We start from the raw sequence: 16,777 nt of genomic DNA on the forward strand, positions 1-16,777 counted from the left end.
ACCGTCAGGACGGAACGTACGCACAGACGGTCGGTGGAGCACTGTAACCGGCCTTACGGTTTTGAACAACGCGCATCCAGACCTTCCTCGTGGTTCTGACTAAATAATCAGTCCATTTCTATTATTGCCTACGTATGTTTCTGCATCTACGATTTATTGACAATTCAGTCTATTCTGCGATATTTATCATCATCTCTCCGACCTGCCAATTGCCTCTTTAAGCATAGTCCAATAAACTAGCAGTATAACACAGATAAACTCTTTGTACTCATGGCGAAGGAAGGCGTTTAGGCACATTAGTTAGATGGAAGGAGCATTGTTAAGTTGCCTACTACCTAACTGGACTACTAAGGACTCAGTCCATTACGTTATCTGACTGAGTACACACACTAGCTACTCAGTTATTATGAGATTCAATATTAAGCTCACCGTTGGCCTATCGTCAGTATACATTTTTAAAGCGCTCAGAAAAAAATCTTGTGTTTTATTGTCATTGACATATCGTCGCTGTCAAACCAAAATCTGTTATATGCAAAAACTCTATTTTTATTTAACGAGTAAAAACATTTTCGTATAAAATTTTATATGAAGGTGAATTTTTAAGAACTATATCAAATGAAAGCTATAGATAAATATTAAAGCTAGACACATAACAGTTTTTTTATACGGTAGATAGGGCTGTGAACTATACGAAAATATCAAAAAGTAAAAATCTCAAAAATTGCACATAGCACATTTTGGTTTGACTACGACGATATTCGAAGCAATATATGTAATAACAATAAAAGCGCGATAGTAAAACATAAAATTAGTTTTACAAATACTGTTTATATTTAAATTTACATGCATTCCATAATCAAATACTTTCCCTCTACGGGTATTCAATTTAAGCAAACGAGATTATCGTGACGAACATATTACGCACATAATATTTTGAACGTCAAATTCTCTAACCGCTAATGAATATCCGAGGACAGGCTAATATTGTTCGCGAGCTGTTGAATAATGTGTGCCTACGTGTTTACTTACACGATTAATTATTGAATTACCAGTATAGCTTACGTAAGTACGATACATGTTAAGTAAAAACAAATTTGCCTGAAATTATTTTTATTGCTTAGATGGATGGACAAGCTCACAGCTCACCTGGTGTTAAGTGGTTTCTGGAGCCCATAGACATCTACAACGTAAATGCGCCACACACCTTGAGATATAAGTTCTAAGATCTCAGTATAGTTACAACGGCTGCTCCACCCGTCATACCGAAACGCATTACCGCTTCACGGCCGAAATAGGCAGGGTGGTGGTATCTACCCGCGCGGACTCACAAGAGTTCCTACCACAATTAGACTTAATCGCGATTTGAAAACATCACCGGTGCTGAGAAGGTTAGTAGAAATGAGCTGATTCCGATCGATTTCATCTGTTCTCAAGATAAAACAGTTATTTAATAACTGCACTTTATTTTTTCTATTAAATCAAACTGTTGTTATGCGAATTTGTTGTATGTCGTTCAACATTATCAATGTCCAGTCATCGAATAGTCAATTGAGGAGTACGTAATATGTACAATTTTAACTAGTCCAAATTCGAATTCTGTCTTTGACTTTGCGAGATATAACGACGAGTTGCTTTCGTTCTAGTCGATGTACTAGACAATAAAATAGTGAAAGCTTTGGTTGAAAATGTATTGTAAATAAAACCTACTTACTGAAATAGAATGAAGGGCGCACAGTCTTGGCAAAGAAACGAGACTATTAGACGCTTCAATTGTGATATTAATTGATCGTATCAAACATCGCAGACAAAATACTGTACAGATGTAGATCTGTTTTGTTAAAAGCATCTTTTTCAAATTGTATTGTAATAGTTTTTATTTAAATCATATCTGTTAATGATATAATTGAGATACCTAAAGATTTAGGACGATTTTGTAAAAGACTTTTTACACTTTGTCGACCGTCATTCTGAATTGAGGTAATTTGAAAACAGCAATTTAATGATCTAAGTTTTTTGATCGTGTATTTATTTTTTTATTGCTTAGATGGTTGGATGAGCTCACAGTTCACCTGTTGTTAAGTGGTGTTAAGTGGGGCCCACAGACATCTACAACGTAAATGCGCCACACACCTGGAGGTATAACTTCTAAGGTCTCAGTATAGCTACAACGGCTGCCCCACCCTTCAAATCGAAACGCATTACTGTTTCACGCCAGAATATTTAAACATTTGTACAGCATATTGAGCTACCGGATTATTCGGATTTTATAACGCAACCTTTAAACCGAAACGTGTGATTCTGATGTGGAAATAGACAGGACCGTAGTAGCAACCCGTTTAGACGCACAATACGGTGTATCACTAGTAGGTATTTTTTACTGGTGGTAGGACAAGAAGTTCGCACGGGTAGGTACCACCACCCCTCCTGTTTCTGCCGTGAATCAACAATGCGTTTCAGTTCGAAGGGCGGGGCAGCCGTTGCAACTATACTTTAGACCGCAGAGCTTATGTCTCAAGGTGGGTGGCGCATTTACGTTGTAGATGTCTATGGGCTCCAGTAACCACTTAACAGCAGGTGGGCTGTGAGCTCGTCCATCCATCTAAGCAATAAATAAATAAAATGTATAACAACAAGTATGGACCTCGGAACGTTAATTAAAATCCGATTTCGTTGAAAGACAGTTGTCTAAATAATAGCGTAATGTAAATTCAAGTTTAACTGTATGAATATTAACGCGGTCGTTTCCAACTTTGTTAAACTTGTTTTTTTCAATCAACTTCACTTCGGATACCCCTCCCTTATGGCGAAGTATTGAATTACCAGGAAATTTGATGTGTAAGGCTGCAGTGTTCGGTGGTTTTTATGAATATATAATTTTACGGGGCATAGAAACGTAATACACCTGATTATAGACGCGGCTTAATCTTGCAATTATTTTAATTCCCTATATTCCCAAACAACGGTTTCCGTGTAAAATAATTTCGAACCCTAGTAATTATAATAATTAGAATGTGTAGGTATGTTAATATCTAGTTGATACCGTTCTATATTCATTCTTATAGCACTTTAATTATTCTCGTTTCTTTTGAATCTCTTGCAGTACTTCATTTTTCATTCAATCGTATGATACTCTTAACTCTATACAAAATATAGTGAAACTCGTAAAGTTTAAAGTTTATGTTAATGTTACTTAAAGTAGATTAACGGTTTTTAAACATAAGTGTTTTTTATTATGCGTACGAATTGCAAAAATATTTTATTTATGCCTTAAGTAGCTTATTTTGCGTAAAATGTCGATAAACGTTGAGCTATTTAATGAAATATTTTCACGGAAATGCGAAATTAATATTGTGATCGAATATCCTATTACATGAAATTTCTCGTAAGCATTTATCAACGTTTAATAATAATCTTCATAAGTTCTGCAGAAGGATTTTCTAAAACATAATAAACGCAGAATCAGTTTTATATTTATGGAAAAATTACTAGGCTCTGTTGTTCGTCGTTCCACGAAACAAAGCCACCAGAAAATAGGTCAAAGTGGGGAGCTCACGGTGGGAAATTAATAGCCTTGAAACATGTCAGAGAAACACGATGAAGTAAATAAGTTCCTAATAGACAGCGAAATGTAGTACTGAATTTCATTCAAAAGCCCTCTTTTTCTTCCACGATATTCGAAACAAAAAAAATAAGCAGTTCTTATTAACTTTCACACAAAGAATAAAACGACATTCACAAATGCATTTCGGATCACTATCGTGACGTTACGATTTCTTTTGACTTCGTAATCTTCTTTAGCTAAATCGTGACTTTCGAACGATCGGCCCGTAAATAAATGCCAAGTACTCACTTGACGGTCGGAACTTCGAAACGTCCGTCCCACATTTCTCCCTGTTGTAGAGCAACTTCTTGCAAACACGCCATGGTCCGAAGTAGCCTTGGTCGAAGTTTGGATTCTCCACTGTGGACAAAAGAAAAATCTATACTAATATATAAATCTACACTGGTTTTTACGGATGTTCCGTTATAACTACTGAACCATGCATCCGATTGACTTGAAACTTGGTATCCATGTATAAAATACATGTACTTAATGGATAGGCTAATATTTATATGAGAGTTGGACTTCCTACACCAGTTGCGGGGGCGTTAATGATGAGAGTCTTTGAGGGGGTGAGAAATAATAGTGTTAATTTTAAATGCCCAGCGAAGCAGTCGGGTACAGCTAGTCTTATATATGGCTGTTGGTGATTGTGTTCGGTCCACTAGTAAAACTGCAAGGCTTCATTATACATATGCCATATAGGTTAAGGCACTAAAATGCAATTTCTTGAAAACACAATTACGGGACGCCATGTTGTAACTATGCCATAAAATATAACAAATTAAATAAGGAAGTTCCAAATCCTCCAATTCTCTGTTATAAAACATATAAAAATTTTGTAATATAAATTACAAAATTTTAATAATTAATTCATGGAAAAGAGATATTGCGTGTTAGTTTTAGGGATTATGGTGTTGATATTTTCTTAAAAGATACTGTGATTGGCTTGATTAAATTCGATTTAATCTAGCGTTTGCTAAAACTAACGTTTACAGTTTTTAAAGTTCTTGTGATCATGGATGTCTGAGACGAGATTAAATTGTAAAACGTAGTTTTAATCGCGAATCATTATCAATTACTTACGTCTCATTATAAACACTTGGTTTATCTTTAGCTTTGATCATGTGATATGTATTAATTATCGATGGCTGATTTAAATAGTTTTGCAATAGAAATAACAAACGTTAGACATGTATTGTCACTAAACACTACCACCACCACACCACAAACACCACAGCATTAAGGACAAATAGAGAAAGTATCGCATTTATTATAGGTTTTTTTTTATCTGTGTGATTTAATAATTGCATTATACCTTCAAATTTAATTGAATAATTACAAATATTTCCACGAAGACGTTGATGAATACGTTTATTGTCACGCTTGAAAATTTCAAGTTTTGTCGCCGCGGCCTCTTAAGTACACGATTGTACGTAATGAATAGTGTACGTTTAGCAGACGAAAGATGTTATAAAACAAATAGATATTTATTATTGATAATAAAAAAAATTTGATACTTCAAGAATTATTATTCATATTTTTTATGTTAAAGTTTTGAAAAGATTTGTTGACTTCAGAAAGTATATTATACTTAGTCTTTTACGGTTGAATCCTCATGTCATGTAATTTTTATTCATTTTCAATTACCGAAATATATTATACGAGATATTTTTTAGATGATTGGTATTTTTAGTTCTAACGAATGCCACTCACTGAAATTAAATTCACTTAATGAAAATGAAAGCCACGCGTAAACTATTTAGAACTACTGCCCCATCCTAAAAACTGTTAGAATAAACCATCCATATTTTCAAAGGCATTATGCTATTTAATAAACGATAATGTGAACTGAAGTCTATGTGTCAATTATTACATAATGATTCTGTAATGCATTTTAGATTCCTAAACAGTAGAAGTTAAGAACATTATTCGATGCAGCTACAGTATGTTTGTACCTATATAATATAGTATAATAGAAAGATGACACAAGATTTTTAATGCGCGATCTCGTAAACGGGGCTTATTGCCTCAGCGGAGATCGGACCTTGAATTGATAGACAAGGTTGAAACGCGAACTAGCTTTATAACCAGAACCCAAGGATTCGCATCAGACGATTTACTTCAAACTCTAATAGGAACAAACACATTACAAACAATAAAAGATAAATGACAGATATATGTACTTTCTAAAACACCGTCGTGAACCCTGTTAAAGGACACACACGATTTGCAAAGGTTTTTAACGTGTTATGAAGGTCGGCGACATTCTAAGAGAGGAACATACAAAGCAACCACGATTTCCTTCATGAGTACTAATTGAATTCGTACCGTGTTGCGAATTGCGTATTGTTGTTTGTGAAACTTACGAACCTATATTTTATTTTACTTGTCAGTATTTGGTGGGTTAGGCCACTGACTTTTACCTGACGGTCGCTGCCATCCGTCAACCTTACGATGCTCGGCAGCGACGAAACGGGCGCCTCCGGCCTCTGGAGGATACGTCCGTTCCCCCGTTGAAGGTTACGGGGCGACTGAGGAAGAGAAGCCGCACGACGCGCAACCAGCAGCAGTTCCACTGTTGTAAAAGTGTGACCAGGTTGGCGGTGTATGGAGTTCCTACCTGGCAGACTGATATGGTTCACTGGGGTATTTTGGTATTTCGGGCGGCACCCCCCGGGTCGGCTTGACAGACTGCGGTACCGTTACAGTCGACGCAGAGATATCGACTATGGCCTGGACGCTCTGTTGGTCGAGCGTCGTTGGAGAGAGCTGCGTGTCTGGTTGTAGTGTTACCGCGGATAGCCCCCTACCTTGGCCGGTTTCTGTATCGGTCGGTGTTGGGCCTTAGGCGAGAGTGCAGGGAAGTAATTTAGTGGGTGGGTCGTCTATTTAAATTACATTGTTTTTTGTGAGAATTAACTGAGATCTTTGATGTTCAATATTTATATTTTTTGGTCTAGTAAATGAAAGCTTAATTTTTTTCTGACCGTTTTATCAAAATATTCGAGTAATGTCAAAGATAGTAAGCATTACAATCAAGATTTCCAAGATATCGAAATTTATGAAAGTTTTTGCCATAATTTGTAGATATAGGGGAAAGGGTAGGTACAACTATACTGCGTAGTTCTGTCTTGAAGCAGTCTAATGTTTCGCTTAGAAGGGTAAGGCTGCGGAATTTACACTTATACCTCCAATCCGAATGAATGGGCTCCGCTAACAACTTAACACCAAGTTGGTCCAGAGGTCGTTTCCACTAATGCAATAAATAAGTTGGAGCTAGCTCTTGAAGTTACAACAGTAGTACGCTTTTTTAAATGTTCAAAATAAAAACTTCTATTAAATTTAAACTCCGATATATTGGTGTCTTTTTATGAAAAACTTTACCGAATCGAACAATTGTCGAGTATTAATTGACGTAAGCGGAAATTTCTTGAGGGCGTAATTACGTGATTTAACGGAAGGTCACGATGTAATAGCTCGTGAAACGGCATATGCACATCATTAGCGATGTAATGACTCAGATGGCACGTGTCAATTGAGTTTAACATGACCGACATTCATACACACAACTGTCGACTCGTGTATTAACATACGATTGAAATTACTTCGCAGATCCTTACAGATATGACTAAGGGCCGTTCCATTCGAATTTTGTTAAAGAGCAGCACAAAGCATTCCTGATTTCAATTGATATCGTGCCCTTATGACAGTTCGCATATGCTATAAAGTATCCCATAGACGCAGTCGACTGAGTTTCTCATCGGATCTTCTCAGTGGGTCACTATTCTGATCCGATGGTAGATTTTGCGAACCACTGCTCTTGCTAGGACTTCTGTTAGCTAATTCTTACAGGCCCGTGAGCTCACCTACACATTCGCGTGAAGTTGGAATTAGCCCCTTAAGCTACCAGCAAATAACTAAGGGAAAAATATATAGTATGGGTAACAATCATGTCACTGCTATGTAGGGCCATGGCCTTAGCGATTTGTTTTAATTTTCCGTAGCTAAGATGAGCATTTTCAAGAATACAAAGACGAGATGAAAGATTTGATATGATGATCAAGAGATTATTTGCTGTATTTGAATAAACACGCTCACGTCCAATCTAGTTATTGAATGGTTTGCTAGACGTCACAATTGTTGTACTATATAATTGATTGAAATACATTGCGGGATTATATACTCGAGAAAATTGATACCAACATTCCGGGTTTGAATCTCGGCCTGTTAACATCACACACGAATGCACTGGCCGTCTCATTCAGTGAGCAATGGATATATCAAAGGGAACCGTTTCCAAAGCCTAAATAAACCAGTTGCATATCTAGGGAATGACAAAACCAGTTCAGTAGCTGGTATATTTTTTTCCGGGTTTATTGACGAACTTCCGTTTTATCGATTATCATTCATAATTTCTAAGATAAAAAATAAGAATATAAATTAACGACGTTGCCTAATCATAAAAGAAACATCTAAGTAATTTTTTATTCAAAATCCAACGTACCAATTCAAGAAACACCTGTTTAATTACTTCAAATATGTTATGAACGAATTACTCATGCAAGATGCTAGTAGCTACACGATTTTAAAATACACACCAGAGTTTTCAACGAAACTGAAATCGTTTGCGTAATTGAAGACACCGAGTTAGATTGTCGAATGTATATTTTTTGAAGCATTCGTGACGCGTTCATAGCCGGTGCAGCGAGCATAACGTAACTGTTTGAGAAACGGCACACAACAATAAGCTATAAAATGACGCGATAAAAACGATTGTTACAGTGGTCCTGGTTAACCGATAGCCTAGATTTTAAAGAACGATTCTGGAATTAATGTTTAAAAGGGAAAATACCGGTAAGTATTACATGTTGTTTAAAATATCAACATTCACAAATTCGTTTTGTCTTAAAGTCTAATTAATTTTATAACGGTAATTTGTCTCTCTAAATTAACTTAAGTCGGTGGCTAATTATTTTCGTGTATTATGATGACCCGGTGTTAAGTGGTCACTGAGGCCATAGATCAAAGCGTAAATTTGACTGCACCGCATCTGTTAACAATATCTGTGCTAATATTATAAAGCTGAAGAGTTTGTTTTATTGAACGCGATAATCTCAGGAACTATGTACATATATCCTAACATCAGTAATCGTAACAATCCATGAGTGATAGTAACCACTCTTCATGATGTGGGCCGTATGCTCGTCTACCTACAAGGGCAATTAAAAATAGTAATAAATACTATCAATAATAATCAGAACGAACTTATTCCAAGCCGTGAGCACTAGTGATCAATTTAAATAGAAAATCCTGATTATCCACACACATTTCAAAAATACACCTAATCGGGAAAGTCCTACTTTTAAAAACATTAAATAAAGTAGCTTCTAGAATTAACTATTGACGAGAATTAACACTACATTTATCATCGGTGTCATGAACGCGTTACAATAAGTCTTTAAACAAAAAAACCGTTGGTATTCATTTTTGGATGTACATCGTTCGAGTTCCGAGATCATTGTCTGTTAGTCAAAAAAGCTACGCCATGTTCACCATCGATGGGAGATACGGGCCGGCAGACCTCAACAACAGTTAATCTATTGTGACTCGTACGATTTTAATATTGCGAACACAAAATTTAGAAGCAGTCGGCATCGAATTGATCGACGTTTACATTTCGAGCCATTTAAATGTAAATTACTGGTGACTCCTTGTGAGTCCGCGCAGGTGGGTACCACCACCCTGCCTATTTCTGCCGTGAAGCAGTAATGCGTTTCGGTTTGAAGGGTGGGGCAGCCGTTGTAACTATACTTGAGACTTAGAACTTATATTTCAAGATGGGTGGCGCATTTACGTTGTGGATGTCTATGGGCTCCAGTAACCACTTAACACCAGGTGGGCTGTGAGCTCGTCCACCCATCTAACCAATAAAAAAAATTAAATTATTGCATATTTCTGGTATTACTTACGAGCTGTAGCTAATGACAGTTTCACGGTGTGATCTCGTTAATTAGGAAGGAACATGAGAACAACTACTATTAGTCAGCTGTTTTTAGAGATCATTATTTTTATTAAAACATTGACAAATTCATTTTATCTCCAATCTTCCGTGACCGTTAATACTGTAAGTATTCGAAGCGTCGCATTACAAAATGAATAAAAAAACAGAGACACGAGAATGAATTGTAAAATTGCCAGTAGTTTTAGAATACATTTATTTCTAGATTTTATTTGAGTTTATAAAAAACCTGTTGATGTTAATAAAGATATATATATTTACAGGTTTGTTACTGAGACACGAAGTTTTTTTGACTTCTCATTATAATATGTAGGTACCGTTATTACTGTGGGCGTAGATTTTATTATTATTTCAAGTATAAGCTTATCTTTTGTTCTTGTAAAGTCTTATTGTAAAAGTATTTTTGACATAATTTTTTATTGGCTAAGGTTGACAGACGAACGCACATCCTAGTGTGTACAAAATTGTATACTGATCATCTACCTTCAGGCCACCAACTTTAAAGATGAATCTACATTTTTTTTATTACGGAAATTCGTTCATAACTGAAGTCCCAATTGCATTGATAAAACTGCTGTCCTATTGTTAATGCTAGAATCGGTTATAAGTTCCTTGGTGGTGCTCGATGGTTTGAGTTTAAAATGACTGTTCGGAAGATAAGGAGGATCAAGAATTAGGAATTTAGTTGAGAATAGTTGAGAATGATATTGCGCCTTTGGACGAATGATGAATTATGGTAGCAGTGGTTCGAAAAAGCCAAGGTCCTACTCTCATAAAAGTCGGTCAGATTCACCATTAAGATTATGTTGTTGAATTTAAAAAAAAAACACATAATCGAAAGAAAAAAAGCGTACAAATTCAACATTTTTAAATAAAAATAGACTATAACGTGATGCAAATTCCAAGAAAATAGATAACTAACCGATCCGGTAAAGTACAGTCGTGCAGCATGAAAAGTAATTTAGCAACGAAGTAAAAAAGTAATGTTTTTGACGAGGTTAAACGCACGATGTGTCTCGAATGAACTTAAAAACTCCATAAGCGCGCTCTCCGGCACATCCACAACTTTTGTGACAAAGGTCTGTGAGGTCAACGACCTGTTTGGCGGGCGTGCTACATTTTTTAACATAGGTAGTATGCGCAGTGGACAGGTATCGGGCAAACGTAAACATTACGCATTCAGCCATTACATAATATATTTAATAGTATACGAGTTATAGCAATAAGCAATTAAAATGCAATCTGACCTTAATAATTGCTGTTAGTTAAGTCTGTCAGGATTCTCTGTATATTAATCACGTTTAATGGCGTCTATTAGATTATTTCTTTTTGCAGCGCTTAAATTCCAATACCATTACAGGGCGTACATTAATTTATTTCAACACTTATTGACATTATAATGTCAATTATACTTATATTACATTTATAATTTTTAGCATGATGGCACTACTTTTTCGAATGATTTGTTTTCGGGAAACGATGCTTCTTATAAAATTATAGAACGGAGGCACGCATTTTAAATTAGGGTAGTGTTACTATGCTATTGATACTATACTACTAATGCGGACGGAAAGTAGAGATGGGATAGTAATTGGAAAAGGCTAGAATCACATTACTCTTTTTTATTTATTTATTGCTTGTTGCTTACTGACTTCTAGGATTAATAGCATTAGTGATTATTTTTAGGTTCTCTTAGGAACTAGTTTAAGCTCTTTTTACTTATCAGTCTTGTTGTTAGTGTTGAAGATGCTAAATTTAGCCAGACATACTATTTGATAAATTATTACCATGTTCTAAATTAATCTAAATAAAAGGCAATTCTTTTTAATTTGAATGTCAATTTTTGTAATTATTAAAGTTGAAGTAAACAGTCTTACTTTTCGGTGACACGCCCAAACAAATACTTTTATCATTTTATTCAAAGAGATGGCTAAATGAAATATAGAGCAGTAACAACTGCATATTCTTTATTGTTGTTGATATATTGGTTAATTATGCAGTACATAGTTTTGATGCTTTCATGCTACTTATACTATAAAATAAATAATGTAAACAAACATTTACTTACAAAAATAAGACTGTGGAGAGTATCGTTGGTCAGAATCATCTGAAAAAATTAGTATTTTGCTACAATTTTAATACTGTGCCAAAGCGATTAGTGATATTTACAATTTAATACTGCATCTATTCATAGAATAAATTATTACAACTAAATACTAACTAATTTTTTATATTAAATTTAATCTATTATCTCATTTTGTACATTTAGTACAAGAACACCATCCTCTTCACATTATCACACAATATAAATAATTATGCAGATGTTGTGCATGATACATTATTCTACATCAATTAATTCATTACATTTAATTAATTATTATTATAACAATAAGTAGTGAATTAATAGAATTAATTTATTATACGTTAAATAAATCCAACTAAAGGTTTATTCAGTCTTATGCATTGAAATTTTATGTTTTGGTTTTTGAGATTGGCTTATGGATTCCAGTAGCAACTGACCATTGTATTCTAAGTAGACTGAGTTTATTTGCCCACCTACATTTATTAAATTAAAGTTGACACTTAACTGAACGATACATGCCACACTATAAATCATATCATTTTTGATCCATAGTGAAATAATAATAATACTTACAACTAAAGAAATATCCCCAAGCAGGTAGTCCTACAGCAACAGCTCCGACAACAAAGCATATGAAGCCGAGTACAACTACCGCTATCGAATACAGTATCTTTCCACTGGCCATGGCTGCATGACTCAGCCAACCTCATGAAATGCTCTAGAAAACATCAGGATCGGTTCATCGTATTTCAGATTGAGTAACTTTGCATCTGTAAAAAAAATATAGTATCTATTAAATTTCAGTAGCCGATATACACTTCAATGTTCTGTTTTCGATATTTTAAAGCTATCGTCGGTTTGCATTAAGAGGGCACATATTTTTTTAATTACCACTCAATCATTTAAGGAATTCTTAAGTATAATTTCATTTCATTTCATATCATTTGTAGTCAACATTGATGACTACTTAACTACCATTAGATCATGCACTAGTATTCAACAAGCATTGAACGGCAGGTATTGAAACTGGTGTAAACTTGATGTTTATAAACTAATATTTAAAAAAAAATTACTAATGTATAACAAATTAATTTTAGATTACTTAATACTTTTAGATTGTTTTGTTATTGCTGGCTTTGATTCATATTAATATTACTACTGATAATAAAATTATGGTATGAAATTTAAAAAAATGTAAGTTTCATGTGAACTCTTCTGGTATAAAATCAATGTGATATAATTAGATATACATGATACAAAATGAACATTATGTTCTATGGCATTTTTTAAAATACGTAGTATGATTTAGATCTATTGACATAATATTTAGGTACATACCTACGTTAACTACAAAGGAAGTCTAAATCAAAACAATTGACAAATCACGTACTTATGTGTTCAAATCGCTGTCAAACAAATTCTTATTGGAGTTTAAAATTTTGCAATAACAATTAGCTTTAAAGTAATCTTACAGTTTTAAACATGGAAAAAAATCAACAGTTATTCTAACGCAGCTTTTACTCACGTTTGCTTGACGATCTCGCCGCAAAGTCACACGGTGATCACTGAACTGTGCAAAGGCTACGTATTAATTTCCACTGTTGTTTTTAAATAGCAAACTTACTAATTATTACCACTATATATTTTTGGTGAAATCTTTTATCACTTTTTAAGTAACACTGAACACGATCCTAAATATTGAATCGTGAGAAACACCTCTATCAGTCCCTAGTCACCATCGAGACAAACTTTCGAAATGAAATATTTTGTTAGTTTAGTTTATTTTTAATTATTATTAAAAGAAACCTAACTTAGTTTAGCATGTAAATTTTTGATTGGCAAATAAAATATACTAAGTTTAGAAATAAAATAAACGTTTTCCAAAAAATTTGAAATAAAATATTCTCGTAATTGATTCTAAATCCACAATCATCACTAACGCAAACGGTAGGCAAACTGGTTTTTTGATTTTGTGAACAAACTTGAATCCAGAGAGTTTTTTTCGCCTCGTCTGGTTTCGGTTAGGCATAGGAAACAAAACTATACAGCCAAAATAGTAGAAAAAAATCAACATGGTCAGAGAGTTAATTTAGAAATACTACGCTAAGCTGACAGCTTCATAAAAAAAATTGTAATTGCAGTGACTCTTTAACAATATAATTGCTGAGAATGGCTTGTCATGTTATTCTATTTAATCATTACATCTACTGAACTCTACTGATATGCTGATATGAATAGTTATACTGTTTTTCCGATTATAAAAATTGTGATTATAATAATGTGTGCATTTTTCGAGGGAAAGAGTTGCTTGTGTAATTCTCTGATCCATAGAGTATTTGTCAATTTGTAGATCTAACAGAACGTAAATCAGTAAACTAATTTCCTTTATTAATCTATTTGATAATCCAGGTGAACATAGCCTGTACAGCGAAATCTTTTTCACAAAGGCTGTCTTTTGTGTGAAAAGTTTAATGAAACAAATGAAAAATATAGAAATAATTTGAGGGATGAAATGTAATGAAATAACCTCTAAAATTTTGGGAATTCCAGACAATTCGCAAAATTTTTCAGTGACCTATAGATCACGTTCCGTATCACTTCGTTCAGTGATTTTCTCTTTATTTCCCTCACTTGTGCACTTTCACAGAGCTAAATAGTTTATATGCCATCATTATAAAACCGTAGAAACGAAAAATTAACAAAATAAAATAATTCACAAATCTTGACACTGTGTTCCGGCCATAAAGTAATTATGGGATGGTTTGTATGTAATACAATTATTTTTTATATTTTATTATACTAAAATAATGTAAAAGCTTTTGCTTTTTAACCCCGAGGCAACCATCTGTGCTATAGAAAGAAATACTTTTTTTTTGTTATTGCTTAGATGGCTGGACGAGCTCACATCCTACCTGGTGTTAGGTGGTTACTGGAGCCCATAGACATCCACAACGTAAATGCGCCACCCACCTTGAGATACAAGTTCTAAGGTCTCAAGTATAGTTACAACGGCTGGCCCACCCTTCAAACCGAAACGCATTACTTACTGCTTCACGACAGAAATTCGCAGGGTGGTGGTACCCACCCGCGCGGACTCACAAGAGGTCCTACCACCAGTAATTACGCAAATTATAATTTTGCGGGTTTAATTTTTATAACACGATATTATTCCTTCACCGTGGAAGTCAATCGTGAACATTTGTTGAGTACGTCTTTATACAAGTCTACGCTAAATTAAATCTACATTTTCTTGCATCCGTACAAATTCCTTTTCGTATAGCTTAGCTCTTATTTAGTGATATTAATAAAGTTTCTCACTAACACTCCATTATGTTTTAAAATTGAAAATTTTATTGAACATTTTAATTATGTCTATACGACAAGGAAACCGCTTTTAATGTTGTTACAAACAAATTTAATTCTTTTTGGTTGCTGAAATATATTTAATTTATTCAGGATACACCGTGAAATACGACAGTATCTCGTAGTATATATCTACCAATTTTCGCATCGAGGTCATCTATTTTGGAATCCTCGGTAAAGACGTTCAGATTATACAGTCGGTCACTCCTAGAACTTGCGTTATTAAACATCTAAAATTATTTTACATATATCATTTACAAAAGTATAGTACTTATTTAACTACATAGTATAAAATAGATTTATTTGTTACCCATCAACGTTTTCATTCACTTTAGTACAAAATGAGTTTCTTATCACAAATTGAAAGTAAAGAATCAATGTTTTTGATATTTTTATTTGCTGGAACACTATTAAGCCCAGTTACCTCTGGTAAGTTTATGTTGGCATATTTTTTTAGTTTTGCATCCAAAGAACTTATATATTGTGAGTGAGGTCACTATAATATCTATGCAATTAATTAAAATGCAGCCACCTACCTTTTAAAATTAGCATTATTTAATTCTAGGTACTGAATCATCTGTAAGCTTAACGGAAACAACGGTACGTTTAATGAAAAACTTTTCGTCATGTTTAAAAATTAACTTTTCAACGACAGGACTTGTATAAATTAACACTATTCTATTGAATTCTAGCTTCCGTCAATTGTCAACAATCAAGGAGACGATGGTACGTTAGAGTGTCATAAAATCTGTGGGTGTGACAGGTGTGTATTCTCTGTTTTTATTGCTTAAATGTTAAAAAAAAGCGAACTCACGACCCACTTTGTGTTAATCGGCTACTGGAGCCCGTAGACAGCAACAACATAAATGCCGCTACCCACCTCTAGTGAATTCTGCTCGGCGAGTAAATTAACACACAGACACAGCCCACTGAGTTTCTCGCCGGATCTTCTCAGTGGGTCGCGTTTCCGATCCGGAGGTAGATTCGAAGCACGGTGAAGCACGGCTCTTGCTAGGATTCGTGTTAGCAACATCGTCAGGTTTGAGCCCCATGAGCTCACCTACCAGCCCGGTGACGCTGACATGGTCTCTCTAGACCAGGGGCTCCCAAACTTATTTTGTCTACTGGCACTTTGAGAATAAATTATTTTTTTAGCGCTCTCATTTTTGTACCTACTTAAAAACCACTATAGCGAGAGCTCAATGGGTGTCTAAGAGTCCTTCTAGACGAAATTACAAATCGCCTCCCAAGCCTCTACACAACACCTCCATTTTTTTCCTGGGTCTCTTACCGCCCCTCTTTAGGCCTATAGCGCCCACAAGGGGGCGTTATCGCCCACTTTGGGAAATGCTGCTTTTGACCATCAGCTTGGGTAGCCAAAAAAAAGTGAGTTCTAAAAGTCTTCGCTTTTATCGTATAACGGCTGCCCCACTCTTCAAACCGAAACGCATTACTGCTTCGTGACAGAAATAGAAATAGTGGAGACTCACGTCCCATCACCGTCCCATCACCTTAAATTTTCGTGTAATATAATCTGCTAATTTAAAAAATGATTTAGATCTTTAGCCCCGATAATTTAATGTTTTCAGAGCCTATATCTATGATGAGACGAAAAAAGAATGTGTTTTGGATAACAGTTACATCCTGCAGACGACTCTGGCTCAAAGCAGTGAAGATAGGTCCGTCACTAATTACAATCAAGGTTAGA

The 16,777-nt window shown here is 34.8% G+C and overlaps 2 protein-coding genes and 1 long non-coding RNA gene across 23 annotated transcripts in view; 2 read left to right on the forward strand and 1 right to left on the reverse strand.

Moving 5' to 3' along the window:
• LOC114242755 (uncharacterized) overlaps positions 1–13,682 on the reverse strand; it is a 34,106-nt gene extending 20,424 nt beyond the window's left edge. The window contains exons 1-4 of one of the 2 annotated variants that reach the window (XM_028174021.2): positions 13,232–13,681; positions 12,280–12,476; positions 11,692–11,730; positions 3,851–3,961 (exon numbers count right to left, since the gene is read on the reverse strand). In XM_028174021.2, the coding sequence (XP_028029822.2) occupies positions 3,851–3,961; positions 11,692–11,730; positions 12,280–12,391 (262 nt within the window). In that variant the 5' untranslated portion in view covers positions 12,392–12,476; positions 13,232–13,681. Of the gene's footprint in view, positions 1–3,850; positions 3,962–11,691; positions 11,731–12,279; positions 12,477–13,231 lie in introns of both variants that reach the window. The other variant, XM_028174023.2, reaches the window with a different exon arrangement.
• Positions 1–16,777, forward strand: part of LOC149499604 (uncharacterized) — a 137,721-nt gene that overhangs the window by 8,561 nt on the left and 112,383 nt on the right. The gene's annotated exons all lie outside the window — the stretch shown is intronic.
• The window catches only part of LOC114242756 (uncharacterized), a 35,610-nt gene that overhangs the window by 6,901 nt on the left and 11,932 nt on the right, over positions 1–16,777 (forward strand). For 18 of the 20 annotated variants that reach the window (XM_089740028.1, XM_089740033.1, XM_089740042.1 and 15 more), the window contains exons 1-4: positions 15,274–15,498; positions 15,635–15,669; positions 15,762–15,832; positions 16,659–16,771. In XM_089740028.1, the coding sequence (XP_089596154.1) occupies positions 15,411–15,498; positions 15,635–15,669; positions 15,762–15,832; positions 16,659–16,771 (307 nt within the window). In that variant the 5' untranslated portion in view covers positions 15,274–15,410. Of the gene's footprint in view, positions 1–15,273; positions 15,499–15,634; positions 15,670–15,761; positions 15,833–16,658; positions 16,772–16,777 lie in introns of those variants that run through there. The other 2 variants (XM_089740045.1, XM_089740046.1) reach the window with 2 other exon arrangements.

This window comes from Bombyx mandarina, chromosome A1 (assembly GCF_030267445.1).
Source record: "Bombyx mandarina strain Sakado chromosome A1, ASM3026744v2".
Taxonomy (NCBI): domain Eukaryota; kingdom Metazoa; phylum Arthropoda; class Insecta; order Lepidoptera; family Bombycidae; genus Bombyx; species Bombyx mandarina.